Raw genomic sequence first — 16,083 nt, 5'->3', positions numbered from 1 at the left:
GATGTTAGGGTAACCTCCATCTCAGACAAGTGTACCTTTGTTAGAGTAACCTGGAATGTAATGTGGGATTGTGTGGCTAAAAAAATATGGCTACCATTTATTACAAATATTTTTGTAAGTTTTTGGCATTGCTTCAGAGTTCATCAGGGATTCTTTAAAAGATCACGATTGGTGCTAACTCTCTGCTCCATGTAGACTTACTTTGACAGAAGCCATCTGAGGCCACTGTTTAGAAGACAGTGAGTTATCAAAGGGGTACTCATTATCCTTTGTTCAGAAATTTGCTCATGAATCATAGAGACAGTGAAAAAGATTTTAAAATCATGAATTACCTAAAAATAAAAGAAAGAAGGAAATGGAGAAATGGTAGCATGTTTTTTGTTGTGTGTGTGTGTGTGTGTGTGTGTGTGTGTGTGTGTGTGTGTTTAAGTACATATTATTAGAAAGAAGAGTGTTGGAGACAACCATCATATTTTCTAAAATTCTGGAACAATTGACAGGCATACTTTTAAGTTGCATTTTAAAAGTTTCCCCTATTCATTCAGTCACCATTTTGCATGTATTTGTATTGGTTGCCTCCCATGGCTTTTCTTATGTCTAGCAGCCTGGGCAGTTCCTTAGAGAAAATGCAGAGATAGAATGCAAGAGGGGCAGTGTCTTCAAGGGTTGGGGAGTATGAACTATATAGAACCATCTAGCAATGGGGCCCCCTCATAGGTCAATGAATGGATGTTCCCAAGAGCTTGCCCTGGGGGTGGACCATTTTTTTGTTACAGTGTTTTTTTGGGAGCCTGCTATAAACAGAGGTCCTTCCAAGGGCTTGTTTATTCCACCTACCAATGTCACACCTGTTATTTAAGACACCCGTGTCCTTCTGCCCCATAAGTCCCATGTGAGCAAGTCAAAAACAATATTCACTCCAAACATCTTCATTTTCAGGGACATCAAACTTTGGAATTTTGATGCCAGATATTGATGGGGCTCGAAAAGTTAGTGTTGAAGCAAAAAAAGATAGCGAAACTCCAACCACGTTAACTTTAATTGTTTTAAGAGAGGTGATAAATGAATGTAGCTGTGACCTTTGTTATGGGAAAGAAAAACATCAAATACTGTTCTCAGAGCATGTATCCTTTTGTCTAGATGTTGTTGGTGCAGAAATGATTAGAATTGTCAACTGAATGTTAACTTCTAGTGAATTTCAATATGGTAGCTCTATTTTTATCCCAGGGAGTACCTCTTCCAACAGTAAAACTTTCTTAAGATGTTTTAAGAAATGCTCAAGCACGAGATACTTTTTGAAGCATTGAAACATTTGAACAAGACCAATCAAACTAAGACGCCACCAAAACGGATTTATCTTGGTTCTTGATGATCCGTATGCACAGTAAAACCTCACAAATGAGAACTAGAAGGCTCTATACTGCTGCCGCCGAGGCGTTTAAGAGCCTAGCCAATCTCATCGGGGCATTTGTATAATCTGCCTGACACAGATGTTCTTATTTCTGGAGAAATAAACAGCACGTCTGAATTAGAATGCATTACACTGTGGAAACGCCACAGTTGAAAACATCTTAAGAGAGTTTTACCAGCTTTCTAGATTTACTAAATCAAAGTAAAATGGCATTTTCCATTTTTATTTTCTTTTAGTGCACCATTAAAAATAATTTGGTAAGACAGGGCTTATTTGAACTGATGAGCTCTCTTCCCTTCTTCACGCAGCAAGCCTAGTTTGGTGAGGAAATGATTATCCATTACATGACACCCTATAACATTCTCTCCTGAAATGACAGCATTTCTTTTTCTTGCCTTTTTCTAAAATAGTTTTTGGATATTATATTCATAATAATAAAGTCTGGAATTTTATGATTTCCCTAGCTCTTTGCAATATACTCCTTTTTTTTTTCTAATTGTCTATATTTTTTAAATGTAAACTCTGCTCAGCATAGAAGTCTGTATAAACTCCGTTTGAATGCCCTGGCCTTGGGAACGTCTCCTGGCATGACATTTTGGTAACACGTAGCATTAATATTCCGGTGCAACAGCTTGTACATGGTCCATATTCTGACATCACCATGATGAGGTCCCCGCATGCCTATTTCATGATCTTCCTAAACTCTCCGAGTCCGAGATTTAGCCACACATTCCTTGCAACATCTATCCAAATGCACACCCTCCCCTCCCCTCATCTGAATACATCGAACCAATTGGCAGACAGCACATGTCCCCCTGAGCGAGCAGTATTGTGAATTTTATCTTCTCTTCCAGAAATCAGTTCGTCTTCGTTGCAGCAGATGAAATTTCTTGTAACACCTCTGCAGGTAACAAACATTGCTACTTCTTGATGCATCCATCCACGTCTCAGTATCCTTTATTATTTTCCTTTCCCTTCACATGCTGCAGTTGGTCACTCTAGAAAGTTTAGTTAAAAAAACAAAGTCCGTGTATCTTTGGAGTATAGCAGGAGCCTTTATTCTCTACTGCCTAAAGAGACGTTAGACATTTTGCTAACTTGAATATTTTGTTTTCAGTTTTAATAATATGAGATCCAAAAAAGTAAAACTATGTTGAATGAAGCCACAATAAGACCTTATGGTATAATCAGTGTTTTTATGTTAAGATCCTGGACAGGGGAGATGAGGGACACAGACGTGTGACTTCTGTATTTTTTGACTTATAATGTCTGGGTTCACACAGATGTATATGTGAATTATTTGAGATCTTTATGGAATGACTGGTATAGATTATAGGCCCCCCAAAGACTGAATCTATAAAGCTACTGGCATTAGGAAATATAATTACCTCTGTCTTATAAGAAAGGGATCTCCATTCCATTAGTTAAAGATACTCTAGTGCCTTTCTTTTAAACATATTACAAGTAACAGGTCTCAGACGAAGCCTTCTGTTTTTTGAGATCAGGGCACTGGCAGATGGAAATCGCACTTGCATGATGTGTCCATCACAATAACGCCTGTCTTTTGCTTTGATGTGGTCACAACCGTTAAATTTGAACTTTCATTAGCATGGAATTACTTGATTAAATGTCCAGAGAGGTGATTGCCTTAACTAACAAGAGATCTTTTTTTTTTTAATTGTTTAACTCTTCATTTATTTATTATTTGTTTTTAAGCCTAATCTATGACTGCCATGATTGCTAGGAATTGTGCTTTTAGCAAAAGAGTGCATGGTAGAACTCATCCATGTATAGTTAAGTATACCATGACCTTCAAAAGCATACATTAAACGAGTCTCCCAAATAGGCATTCATCAGCTACCCATCACATTTGATCACTGGAGCCATACACAGAGGCGTATTTGTTTCACTCCCTACTCGCAGTCTTTGGAGAGAAGGAGCTAAAGGAAGAGAGAGAAATAGGAACATGTCCATGGCCCTCTCTGCTCTAGAAAGCAAGGGCCTCAGAAAACTCTGCATCGGTTTCACTGATGTGGTTGGTCTCCATGTTTTTAGTGGATTAGAGTCTCACCCGGGAAGCTGAATGGGGTATGCATGCTCATATTTTAAAGCGACAGCTTGCTCCATTTCTATAAAGCCCTGTGGATAATGGTCCTCCTCAACCCTTAGCCTCAAATGTCTCTGTTTCGCCCTGTGAGAGGTGATGACAACCATAACCCATCACTAATGCCTAATAGCAGAAGATTGATTATTGCATTGCTGGGGGAGGCAAAGGAATGAGCCTGGGATACAAGAGTCATTTAACATTTTCAAAACCTTGAGGATGAAGCATGCAACCAAAGGGGAAACTGATTGGGATGGGGAGGAATGCTGGTTTAAAATGTTAATGGACATCTTGTGTGGATACACTGGTCTTCCAGATTCTGTCTTCCGTGATAAACTGTACACGCACCCCAGTGGGTTTTAGGGTATATTCTGACATCATCGATCAAATGTAAGAGGTAGATACGGATTGTTGTCTCGTGACTTAACAAACCCTGCTTTGCAAGCAAATGGCTCACACATAATATCCCTAAAAGAGGCTTCAGATGATGAAAGTTTGTCTGAATAGAGCCAGTGTTTTCACCTACCTTATCTAATTTAGGATGGCTGCTCAATAAATTCTTAATGAATTGCTATTGATCAAATTTCAAATTGAGAGAGCTATCCCTGTTGCTTTGATGGCCATATTAATAATATGTTCTATGCTGCTTCATAAGGTTCAATTTGAGCTCTGAATTCTGAATCAAGCATGAGAAAAAGACACCCATATCAATCAAAAGTCAAAGGATCTCCCAACCAGTCCACCCTCCTCATAGAGAAAGAACTGCTCAGTCAATGAAGGTTGTAATTCATGGTTTCAATGAGGTCTCCCCGGGACTTATCTCCCAGATCCTGGGAAAAAAACCAGGACACCCACATTCTAAACATCACACCTGTCAGGAGCTCTCACCTCCGTGTAACCAACAACACTTCTCAGGGCGGGTCTGTTGAATCCTGGTGTCCCCTGGATTCTAGTGTTTGACAAATGGCAACTTCCATCTTTTTAAATGAAGAAAGATATTAACAAGAGGCCTAACATCTCAGTTTTGAGGGCTTGATGAACATTATAACTGAAATCTTTATGAAGATGCATTGTTCTTACATAGCCACCTAGGAGGACAGAGCTGGCCAAGCAGCGTTGTGTGGGAGTCTGGGTAGAGATGGTGAAAATCATCAAACAGCAGCCACAGTGAGACTGAAGGATTTTTCTTTCAATTCCCAAAGGAAAAGTGACAATTTTTATGTGGGTCACCTGGAGAGGACACCAAAACGTCAAGTCTGCTTTTGCTAGCCACATAGAAGAAACATTTATTATTAGCATGTGTGGTTTATGAGATTGTATTGGCAAGGAAATTGATTTTTTTTTGACTCAGTGGCTCCAAGTGTCTTATTTGATGTTTTGTTTAGGTTTTCGTTTGGTTGTTCCTGAAAGACATGTGTGGGTGTCCCACCTAGTACCTACACCTTGAACACCCCAGTAGCTTTTTGAACCGTGACATCAAGATCCTTTGATGAGCCCTGGCCAGTGTGGTTTGGTTGGTTGAACATTGTCCCATGCATCCCAAGGTCACTGGTTCAATTCCCCATCAGGGCATATACCTGGATTGCAGGCTCCATCCATAGTAGGGGGTGTGCCAGAGGCTGATCCATGTATCTCTCTCATCAATGTTTTTTTCTCTCCTTTTCTTTCTCTCTAAAATCAATAAAAGCATTTTTTTAAATATCATTTGATGAGTTGGATTCTGCAAGAGGTGGTCAAAAGGGAAAGATGGATCTCCCTTCTTCTTACAGCCAGGGTCTCCCTACCACTGTGATTCTTTGGAGCTTTTCCATGACTGGCTAGTGATTGTATTGTAGTAGATATAGGTCTTGTACCTGAATGGAGGTTGAGAAGCAAGTTACTTATTTTGGCAGAGCAACTGGAAATTCAGTTCAGTGAGTTAGTGTGTATTGAGTCATCGCTGCTATCAGCAACTGTTCTCAGCCCTCAGGACATACATGTCATTAAATAAGTTAGGAGAAGCCCTTCCTCCAGAGAGCCTCCATTTTAGTACAGACCAGACCCCAATCATGTAGATGAATAAGCCTATAATGTACTTGCATGTAAAGTTATAGAATAGCTATAATGAATCAAAAAGCAGGAGATGGGGCCCTGGCTGGGTAGTTCAGTTGGTTGTTAGAACATTGTCCTGATATGCCAAGGTTGTGGGTTTGATCCCTTTTCAGGGCACAGAGAAGAATCAACCAACAAATAAATAAGGGGAACAACAAACCCATCTCTCTGTCTCTCTCTCTCAAAAATCAATCAATAAATAAAAATTTTTAAAAGCACGAGAGAGGATGGAAAGTCCCATGTGATGCAACTTTACACTCACAGATCAGAATAGAGCTCTTTGAGAGCATGTGAGCAGGGGCTAAATTGAGTGAAGGTGTGAACCAGGTAAGTAATTGTGAAAGTGAGAGCACCTCAGGCTGAATAGTGGCAAGTGCAAATGCCCTGGGGTTGAGGCTCCTTGAGGTGGCCAAGAACAGTAAGCTAACCAGTGTGTCCAGGGGAGAATTTTAGAGATAATATCATGAAGGTATCCAGGGATTAAGACAAATTAGGACTTGGAGGCTGCAGAAACCACTTGAGATTTTATTTTCAGTGTGCCGGGAAGGCACTGGAGGGCCAGCTGCGACCTGACTTATCTTTTTAATGATGTGTTAGACTGCTTTGTGAAGAATGGATTGCAATATGGCAAGAGCAGAGGAAAGGACCCCAGTTGTGAGTCTCTTGCAGTACTTCAGGGAGGGGTGACAGTGGCCTCTGTTAGGATGATGTCTGTGGAGGAGCTGAGAAATGGTGGTCTCTGGGCTATATTTTGACAGGTGAACAAACAGGATATACTGGCAAATTAGAAACTTACCAGGCCCACTTTGTGTTAAATGCCATGTCCTCCTTTCGACTCAAAGGGTGTATCCATCATTCCCATCGAGGGCTAAGGCTTTTGTCATCATGGAAATCAAGCCCTTCATCTCAGCAGTAACTGTCCCTCACATGGGCTTTGCTGAATTCTCCAGGGTATAGTCGTAACTTGCTATCACTTACTGAGCCAATTCTGGGTGCTAGCAAGTATGATCAATCATCTATATACATCTGTGTGTGTGTGTATAGGTATGCATATATAATTTATTACAACAGCTCAGTGAGGGAGATGTTACTATCATCCTGTTTTGTAGGTTAAAAAAGAAAAAAAAAGTGCTCAGGCCCAGAAAGGTTTGGTAACTTGCCCATAATCACACTGGAGTCTATCAATACCAAAGCTCTCTTTCCACCGGACCACGCTGCCCCCATGTGTGCCTTTTATCTTGACTTTGGAACATGGACCTTTGCCTCCAGGTGGAATGCTCTTGCTTTCTTCAGCTGTGCTATCTTGCTCCTACAAAACTCCTATTTGTGAGTTCAAGGGCATAATTGTGGAAATTTGGAGACTACCCAAGGGAACTGAAAGGTTCTCTAAACAGTTGTTTCCCTGGGTGTTTCTTTGACATGATCCATCCCCTTCAGGCAGCAGGTACATATCGAGTCTCTCAGACGTGCTGGGCCCTGATCTAGGTACGGGGATAAGGTGAGGAAGGGAGCAACTCTCTTGTCTGGGGTCACTGTATGTATCAGGAAGACAGTGGGTTAAACAAACAAAGTGTGGTTCAGGTCAGTTCTCCAAAAGTCTTTCCTGTGCTGAAAATCACCTAACAGGATAAGTCATTCCTTGAAAACTACTGGACACTTGAAGCTAATTGTTTTGCCTGAGGAGTCCAGGCTCCCAGCTGCCCCCTCCTGAGGGAGTGTGCGCGCTGGTGTGTATTTGGGGTGCAGTTGGAGGCCAGGTCTTGGTCCATCAGCAAGTCTTACCCTCTCCACCACACCAGGTACCAGCTTAGTGGCATGTGAAGCCAGTTTGGGGACACACTCCCAGTCCTTGAGTACTGGTTGCATCTGTGAAAGCTTCTGAAACCCTCCCCTGTGGGACAGGTTGATATACACCCCATTAAGTAACTATTAGAAGAGATGTTTGGCAAGTTTATAGGCACAAGGGGGGTGTTTTCACCCCTGTCCATTCTTCTATTTCCCCCAACCTGTACCCATGTGCACACACAGACACACACACGTGCATGCACATAGTACATGCATTCATGCAGCTGCACTAAGACTTCAGATAATATCTAGCAGAAATGTCCAAATTGGTCACTCCTCTAATTGTAACCCTTCAGCAAATTCTATCTCATTATCTTCCCTTCATTTTGGTGATTTGATTATTCAGCGAGGTCGTCATGCCGTGAATTGATTTGGAATTAATTGGCCTATTTCCAATAAGATGTGATGTGTATTATTATAGGCGAAGCACAGAGTGCTCAGGGGGCATATATCAAAGGGACAAAGTGCACATAATCAGCATTTATTGACAGCTTTCTATATACCAGGCATGTTCAATCTTGATACATGCAATAACAATATCCTATAAATAAAATGTCTCTGTGAGAATTAAAGATATCTAGATAGCTCTGAATTAGGCTGAGTATGGGATTTCTATATCAGTACAGATTTTAAAAAAGAGAGAGAGAAGTTGGTATCAAATGTTAGAGCCATGAATATCCCCTACAGAGCTTGTTACCAGTACAGAGTCTATGTCCTCCCCTCCCTGTTGCAGAGATTCTGATTCACAGACCTGGAGAGGGAGCCTGGAAATCTACATTCTTACAAGTTCCTCCAGGCAATTCCATAGAGATGGCCTCAGATCACACCTTACAGCTGTGGGCAAACTACGGCCCGCGGGCCGGATCTGGCCCGTTTGAAATGAATAAAACTATTGGAAAAAAAAGACCGTACCCTTTTATGTAATGATGTTTACTTTGAATTTATATTAGTTCACACAAACACTCCATCCATGCTTTTGTTCCGGCCCTCCAGTCCAGTTTAAGAACCCATTGTGGCCCTCGAGTCAAAAAGTTTGCCCACCCCTGCCTTAGGAAACACTGAGTGGTTCACTCAGGAATCCTTCTAGTTCAATAGGAAGGAGAACACCCAACAGGTTTATCTAGAGCCATGCTTGGCAATATAGCGGCCAATCTCCATGTGTGGCTATTGAGCCCTTAACATGTGGCTGGTCCAAATTGAGATGAGCTATAAATGTACAATACATACTAGATTACCAAACCTTACTACAAAAAAAAAACTATGTAAAATATTTTAATCATAATATTTTTGTCCATTACAGATTGAAATGACAATATCTTTAATATAGCAGGTTAAATAAAATTATGAACAACTTCACCTGGTTTTACATTTTTAATGCAGCTACTATAAAACTTAAAATGTCATACGTGGCTTGCATTTGTGTTTCTCTTTATATTTTTATTAAGCAGTACCATTCTAGAGCCACATTTTCATTCATTTTGTTCAAATGAGTATCGAAAGTGTTGGCATGCCTCAAGAACTGGTCTCTTAGAGGTGAAGGATACTCACTCAGAATTAAAATGTTTTGACAGATAATCTGGACATTGTTAGTGTTTCTTGACTTTATGTTTTAATTTTGCCTCCAAGTAACCTGCCTCCTTCTCACATTGCTTTTTAACCTCTCAGAATCTGTGATCCACTTACAAGGGGCTGGGGGATGCCATTACTCAGGGCTTCAGATGGACAACTCAATTCAGGGGTAGTTCTGACTCCTGTGCCCCATGAGCTCTGCTGCAGGGACCCCACACAGAATAGAGAGCAGACAAGGGTTGCAATCCTCCCAGTCTTAATAGCATCGATAACTGACACTTGTTTGGTTCTGACTAACCCTATCTCAGCTTCACTCAGCAATTTACAGTCAGTATGCACTATTACTGTCTCTAGTCATGGATGGAGAAGCTGGCTCAGAGAGGAAACAAACTTTCTGAGATGACTCAGCAGACACATAGAAGAAGCAAGATTTGATTCTAAAAATTCTGACCTTGTGGAATTCTTAGCTTTAGCTTGGCTTCTCTGCAGAGCTATTGGCAACCCCATGAAGAATACAAACACACAAAGAACTGCCTTTGGGGTTCCCCCTGTGAATTAAACCATAGTTGGGGTGCCATGCTGATTTCAAAGCATGATGGGAAATTCTTCGTAATTTTGGTAGAGCCGTAGTCAGGACACACAAGGAGGGTGCCTGGGCCTTGACATTAGAGAGAGTATGGCTCTGTGTCTTTTATTGTAGTGGAGGAACTGTGGAACCAAAAGCAGGACTGACTGTGTCTTCTTTTCATTAATATGTTTTTATTGATTTCAGTGAAGAAGGGAGAGTGAGAGATAGAGACATCAGTGATGAGAGAGAATCATTGATCGGCTGCCTTCTGCACGCCCCACACTGGGGATCAAGCCTGCAACCTGGGCATGTGCCCTGACTGGGAATGGAACCATGACCTCCTGGTTCATAAGTCAATGTTTGACCACTGAGCCATGCCAGCTGGGCTTATTGTGTCTTCTTGACTCCTGGACAGTGGTTGCTGCTGTGCTGTGCTGAGTCCAGAACCAAGGTTCCTACCTCAAACCTGCCTTGTTGGGATTCCAAATAGGAAGAGCTTTTGAATTGCACTAGAGGACATAGAAAGGATGATGCCATCTGACTTCCCATAGGTGGTAGGATCTGGTTCCCATAGATGCTACGTGCACAGTTCACATGTGTGACCAGCATCTATGTGCAACAACAGAACCCATGGCTTCCCTTTGGGAAGCTAAAGAACCCAGAAGATGTTTTCCTTCCTTCTTCTGAGGACAAAAATCAGGAGGCTGAACACTGTCCTGAGTGACCTGTGCAGATGATTGTTGCAAATCCAAGCTAAGGAAGTGACCAGCGATAAAATTCAGAAATATCAGTCATGTTGAGGCAACTCCATGTTGTTCATCTCAGAGAATTTCTCCCATTTCTACTGGCATCTTTCTTGGAGGTTTAGCTGCATGTGGAGCTGTTTTCTTGGTTTTGAGTTATGGGGCTTGTCCACTTCCTCTATCTTGTGTATCTTGTCTAAGTCATTGCCTAGGAGAAGGCCACATCAATCACAGAGAAATATTTTCTTAGTTGAATAGATTCACTAAGGCATAGTGAGCAACTGAGGTCTGAGACATGCGCAAACCAGTGGGAACATGCCCTAGCTAAACCATCACTCGCCAAGTAGCAGGCTGTCAGATCCACCGGGCCATGGTGTAGTAAATACCCCGTTTGTACTGTGTGGTTAGTATGTGCCTTGCATGGATTAATTTCCCCCCAGTTCCTTACGGGCTGTATCTTAGATACAATTAGGAAGGCAATATAGCCCTTAATGGCATTGCCATGCAGGCTCCTCCTCGGGAGGTTTCCTATTTTGAATGCCTACTCTGCAGTGCCTGTCTGTGTAGTGAGGACACAGCATAGTCTCCGTGCAATGCCTGTCTGTGTAGTGAGGACACAGCATAGTCTCCGTGCCTTCCTGCTTAGATGGACTGTCTAGGAGATCTGTGCCACATGGTGACATAGATCACAGGGGGAGAAAATATTTGATTCATCTTTCTGCTCCACCGGGATTCTCCCCCACTATCTCTGGGACAGGAGGCATGGGGGGATGATGCTAAAGTAAGAATAACTAGTCCCAGGAGCAAAAAGACTCTTAATTGAAATGTATGGAGTGAAGTTAATTAAAGTGTTCTTACTATATCTCCCTATAAGAAAATCACCTGACTGTTAAAACCCTTGTGTTGTGTACCTACATGACCCTATTGTGTTTTATGAGCATCCAGCTTGTTTCAACTAGATTTAAAAGATGTTATTAACAAGTAATATATGTATGTCTCAGCAGAGCTCACCAAGTACTTTACAAACATGGGTTCATATTTCCCATTCAACAGGTGGCATGCTTATTTATTGAACCTGAAGCTCAAATACAGCAATTTAAACTACGTCTGCAACTCACAAATTAGCTAGATCTCAACTCCAAAGGCATCTGTACGTTGACTGCTAGAGCTACACATGATCGTATTAGAAGAGGATCCTTCAGTTCCTTCTACAGAGATTGGCTTGTGAAAACCTATATAAAAGCCCTTGTATCATAATCTGCAGACTGCTTTAAAACATGTCTGGTTTCTTCCCATGCACTTTATCTGTGAATTAGGCAGGGCTCAGATAAAACGATACCATTTTATTGGTATCCTTGGTATCAGTGTCCAAGTCATTGAGCAAGGACATTGCAAAGGCAGAACTTGAACCTGGATCTTCTTGCCCCAAGGCCTTTGCCCTTCCCAGGGCCCAGTGTGGGCCGCCTCATTTTAAGTTGTTGCTACGGTCAAGATTAGACAAGGGCTCATGATGGCAGCAAGCTGTTACCTTTCATTCCTTTGTTTATTTGGTTTTTCCCTAAAGGGTTTTGGTGAGCCTTATGACAACTTGGGCAGTGATTTATAAACCCTTGGGGGTGATGGGAAATTACACACTGTATTTCCAAAGTCCCCAGAAAGCTTTCTTTGGGTGTCTTTAAGGGGGTTGAATGTTTCTAAGAGCAGCTGACCTAAGGACTTCGGAAAGCTTTGCCACTAACAGAATCATAATGTTGGGTACACTTCCCTTCTCTCCACCCCTCCCTCTTGCTGCCTCCACTCACTCGGTGGCAGTGGCGTGGCCCTGGTTCCTCTGCACTATGCCCAGTGCTGTGCTAGACTCTGCCCCAGACTCCATGGGGCTGACAGTGCAGGAGGGGGGACAGGTGAATAACCAGGGAGAGAAGTAAGTAGACAAAATTACTAGAGATTTGCTACTTGGCATGAGGGGGTGAGGTGAAGGTGGGAAAGTGTGATTCAGAAAGAGGGGTCAGGAAAGGGAGCATTTCTCTAGGGAAGTGACATTTGACCTGAGACATAAAGAAGAAAAGGCAGCAATTCGGGTGGAGAATGAGTGAGTGCCCAAGCCCTAAGGAAAGAATGAATTTGCATGTGTCCAAGGAGTGTTGAAGAGGCCAGTGTGCCTGGAACACAGTAAAGAAGGGCTAGAGGGGTGCAGGAGAGGATTGAGAGAGGGACAGGGGTGACTCAGAAAAGTTTGGATTGTATTCTAGAATCAGGGGAGGGTTTTAAGCAAAGAAGTGATATAAATAGATTTATCCCAATTAGATAAGTGGATAGATAGATGAACAGATAGATATATGATAGATAGATAGATAGATAGATAGATAGATAGATAGATAGATTTGATAGATACAGATATAATAGTAAATGGCTGGTGGTTTGGAGAAGCAGAAGTGGAGCCAAAGAGACAAGATTTAAGGCTATTGTTGATTTGGTTCTGGTGAAATATGTGATGTTAGGATGGTGACAGTGTGAATGGAATGACGTGGATACATTTAAGATTTCATCTGTAATTTCTGAGGGCTGGGCTGCGGGGAAACAGAGCGTCATGACCTGATGCACTATGGTCCACCTTGGCCAAGGCCAGGTGGGGTGGAGGTGACCATGTGCGGAGGTCACTCATAACACGGCAGTCCAGACACATTTTCCCATCACTCCATTGGGGTCCCTGGGACTTGCCATTCTTCCTTCAGGCTGTGCTTAGCCAGCTCTGAGGGCGCACGGTTGCCGACGTGCCTGGCATAGCTGTTGTGAGAGTAGAACTGGAGTCCACATCTTCCCTAATAACCTTGTGTCTAAATTGTAGTGTCACACAAGGGCGTGTTCAGAAATTAGCATTTGAAAAGAAGCCTCCTTGCTTTCAGTTTGAGCTGACATGGTCCCTTTTCCTCTGTGGAAATGAAATTTATTAATCATAATAAAACCATCAGAATCTGAAGGTAGAGGTCACCCTGAGGAGAAAAGGCGCCTGCTCATTTACCAGGAATAGTTCCGCGCTGCTGTATGTTTCGTCTGCCCAGGCAGAGAACATTGCCAAATTGTTACCTTGGGCTTTCCACTGAGGCTCTGCCCAGTGTTATAAACAAATAAGAACATACAATTAAAGTATGTGGGAGGAAAGGGTGGGAGCTACGTTTTCATGCAGTGCATTCAGGCCACCAACATGTCGTCTACCAAAAAGAGGAAATCTTTTGCCACAGTAAAATCATTCCCCAAATTAAAAGAAAAAACAGTAATTCCTATGAATGTACATCTTCATACCCGTTTTGAAGGGACAGCATGCTGTGGCATTACATAGTACATTCCCAAGGGTTTTCAGTTCGCTTTTGTTGTATGTGTCCTGTTCATACCACCAGCTTTGCAGAGTGAAAGTGCATTAAAAATAATTCTATGATCACTTTTTTTAACCCTCTGGACTAATGACAACTTTGCTTTCTCATGAAATAAAAATTAATGACAACGTTGTATCTCATGTTCTTTTACACCTATGGATATTTACTTCTACACTTGATCTTAGCCAAAAGGCCGCGAAGCGATGAGAATATTTACTTCTAATTGCATGGGTCGAGGCCCAGCTTTCATGAGTGATCTCCCTGAATGAGTGACTTCTTCAAAAATGTCATCATTCCTCTTGTTTTAACATGCCCTCTGTCTTGGACTTCCATCTGTTTTTCCTCTCAGAGAAATGGGGGTCTTGGAAGGCCTTTTGTGATGAGCCAGAGGGCTGGCAGGTGTCTCAGGGAATGAAGTGCAAAGGGGAGGGTGGATTGTCTGTTTCACTGAGAAACATCCATTCTCATACCACTTGTGAGGATCGGGAGAATACAGTGTGTTGAAGCAGAAAGCCTCATCTGGATTGTTGGAGCTTGGTACCCCTTGAACAGGCAAGGAGGGCTTGGGAAGAAGACACATCCAATGTGAACTGGTCAAATCATTTTTTCCCACCTGGAGTCTAAACTAGAGCCCGTGAGTTAGAAGGATCTTCACCCAACTTCTTCCGAACTTTCAGGGTTCCATGGTGTAAGCAATCATGCCAGGCCCATCCAGTACATTCTTTTTTGTTTTTCTTAATCTTTATTGTTGAAAGGGTTACATATGTCCCCTTTTCCCCCCCACTGACCCCTTCTAGCCAGCGTGCCCCTGCCCCTCCCCCCATCCCAGGCCTCCACCACCCTATTATCTGTGTCCATGGATTATGCATATATGCATTCAGGTTCTTTGGTTAATCTCTTCCCACCCACCCACCTCCCCCACCTTCCCTCTGAGATTCCAGTCTGTTCCTTGCTTCTATGTCTCTGGATCTATTTTGTTCATCAGTTTATTTTGTTCATTAGATTCCACATATGAGTGAGATCATGTGATATTTGCCTTTCTCTGACTGGCTTATATGCTCCATCTAGTAGATTTTTTTTTAAATATATTCATGTCAGAGAGGAAGGGAGGGGGAGAGACAGAGATATCAATGAGGAGAGAGAATCATTGATTGGCTGCCTCCTGTACGCCTCCCTTGTAGGAACTGAGCCAGCAACTGGGACATGTGCCCTGACTGGGAATTGAACCATGAGCTCCTGGTTCATAGGTCGACACTCAACCGCTGAGCCATGCTAGCCAGGCCCATCCAGTACATTCTTATTCACCAACTATGAGCAAGAAGATTAGAAGCAAAATGGTGAAAAGATAGAGAAGGAGAAGAATAAAGCCTGTGGAAATTAGACTCCAAGAGATGGGACGTGGCTTAAGGTTGACAGTAGTTGATAGAACAGACAAACCATTTCTTCCGGCCTTGTTCCTTCATTCTTTAAAGAAAAGTCCAAGAGCCAAAAGCTATGGGCAATCCACATATGTCCCATTTAGTGACTGGTACCCCCGTTTCCCAGCTGCTAACAGTGCTCAGGTGCTCCCTTCTTCAGAGAATTACCTTCTGCCCACGAAAGTCACTTCAACTCAGTTCTTGTCCACCCCCCGGAGAAACCTGCAGCTAATGCTCAACTTACATGAGTGTTCAAAAAACGAACCCCTTTGCCTCCAGCTGGGATTCATTCTGGGGCACAACTCACAGGGTCAGGTCAAAGTTAGTCTCTAGCTCAGGCCATTTCTCCTCTTCCCCTGGCTATTGAACTGCCTGCCTCTCTCTCTCCTCTTCTTTACATGCACAAGAATCTCTATTTCAGGCTCTTCTGGGGAACCTAACTTAAGATTGCATCTCAGCTTTGATCATTATTGAAGGAGCAATGTTCAAAATACCTGCAAGGAGCTATCCGGCAGGCCATTTAAGTAAGGGTACATGCCACCATGGAAAGATCCTTCCAGTGGCTCTGAGAAATGTGAAGGTCAGCTCTGACTGTCTAGCTCTGTGATCTTGAGCAAGTGACTTCACCTCTCTGAACCCTAATTTCTGATCTGTGGCATCATTCAGTCCCAGACACTTAATAGACACTGAATGCATCAGGCTTCCTCCCCTTCTTCATTTTTTATTCTGAGGCCTGTGCTGGAAGTCATGGCAGAGGAGGGTGGAGGATGGGAAAGAGAGACAGAAAAACTCGAAGATAAGGAACTGTCATCAAGAAATACTGTTTGAAATGTGTCCCTTCCCAGAACCTGTCCATAGATTGATGAGTTAGAGGTTCTGGAGTGATAGGATTGAAATCAAATGAGCTATAACTCTTGAGTGGGGTGGGGTGGCGTCCCAGAAACCCTTCAAGGATGCTTC

General features: G+C 42.6%; 1 protein-coding gene across 50 annotated transcripts in view; it reads left to right on the top strand.

Moving 5' to 3' along the window:
• Positions 1–16,083, top strand: part of RBFOX1 (RNA binding fox-1 homolog 1) — a 2,169,222-nt gene that overhangs the window by 2,148,276 nt on the left and 4,863 nt on the right. For 27 of the 50 annotated variants that reach the window (XM_081089192.1, XM_081089172.1, XM_081089193.1 and 24 more), the window contains one exon: positions 2,266–2,318. The exons of the other annotated variants lie outside the window; for them this stretch is intronic. In XM_081089192.1, coding sequence (XP_080945318.1) covers positions 2,266–2,318 — 53 coding nt within the window. The remainder of the gene's footprint in view (positions 1–2,265; positions 2,319–16,083) is intronic. 50 annotated transcript variants of the gene reach the window in all.

Source organism: Myotis nattereri, assembly GCF_964212035.1.
Source record: "Myotis nattereri genome assembly, chromosome: 4".
NCBI classification, from domain to species: Eukaryota; Metazoa; Chordata; class Mammalia; order Chiroptera; family Vespertilionidae; genus Myotis; species Myotis nattereri.
The sequence above is the reverse complement of the archived record's forward strand: the minus strand, read 5'-3'. Positions and strand labels throughout refer to the sequence as shown.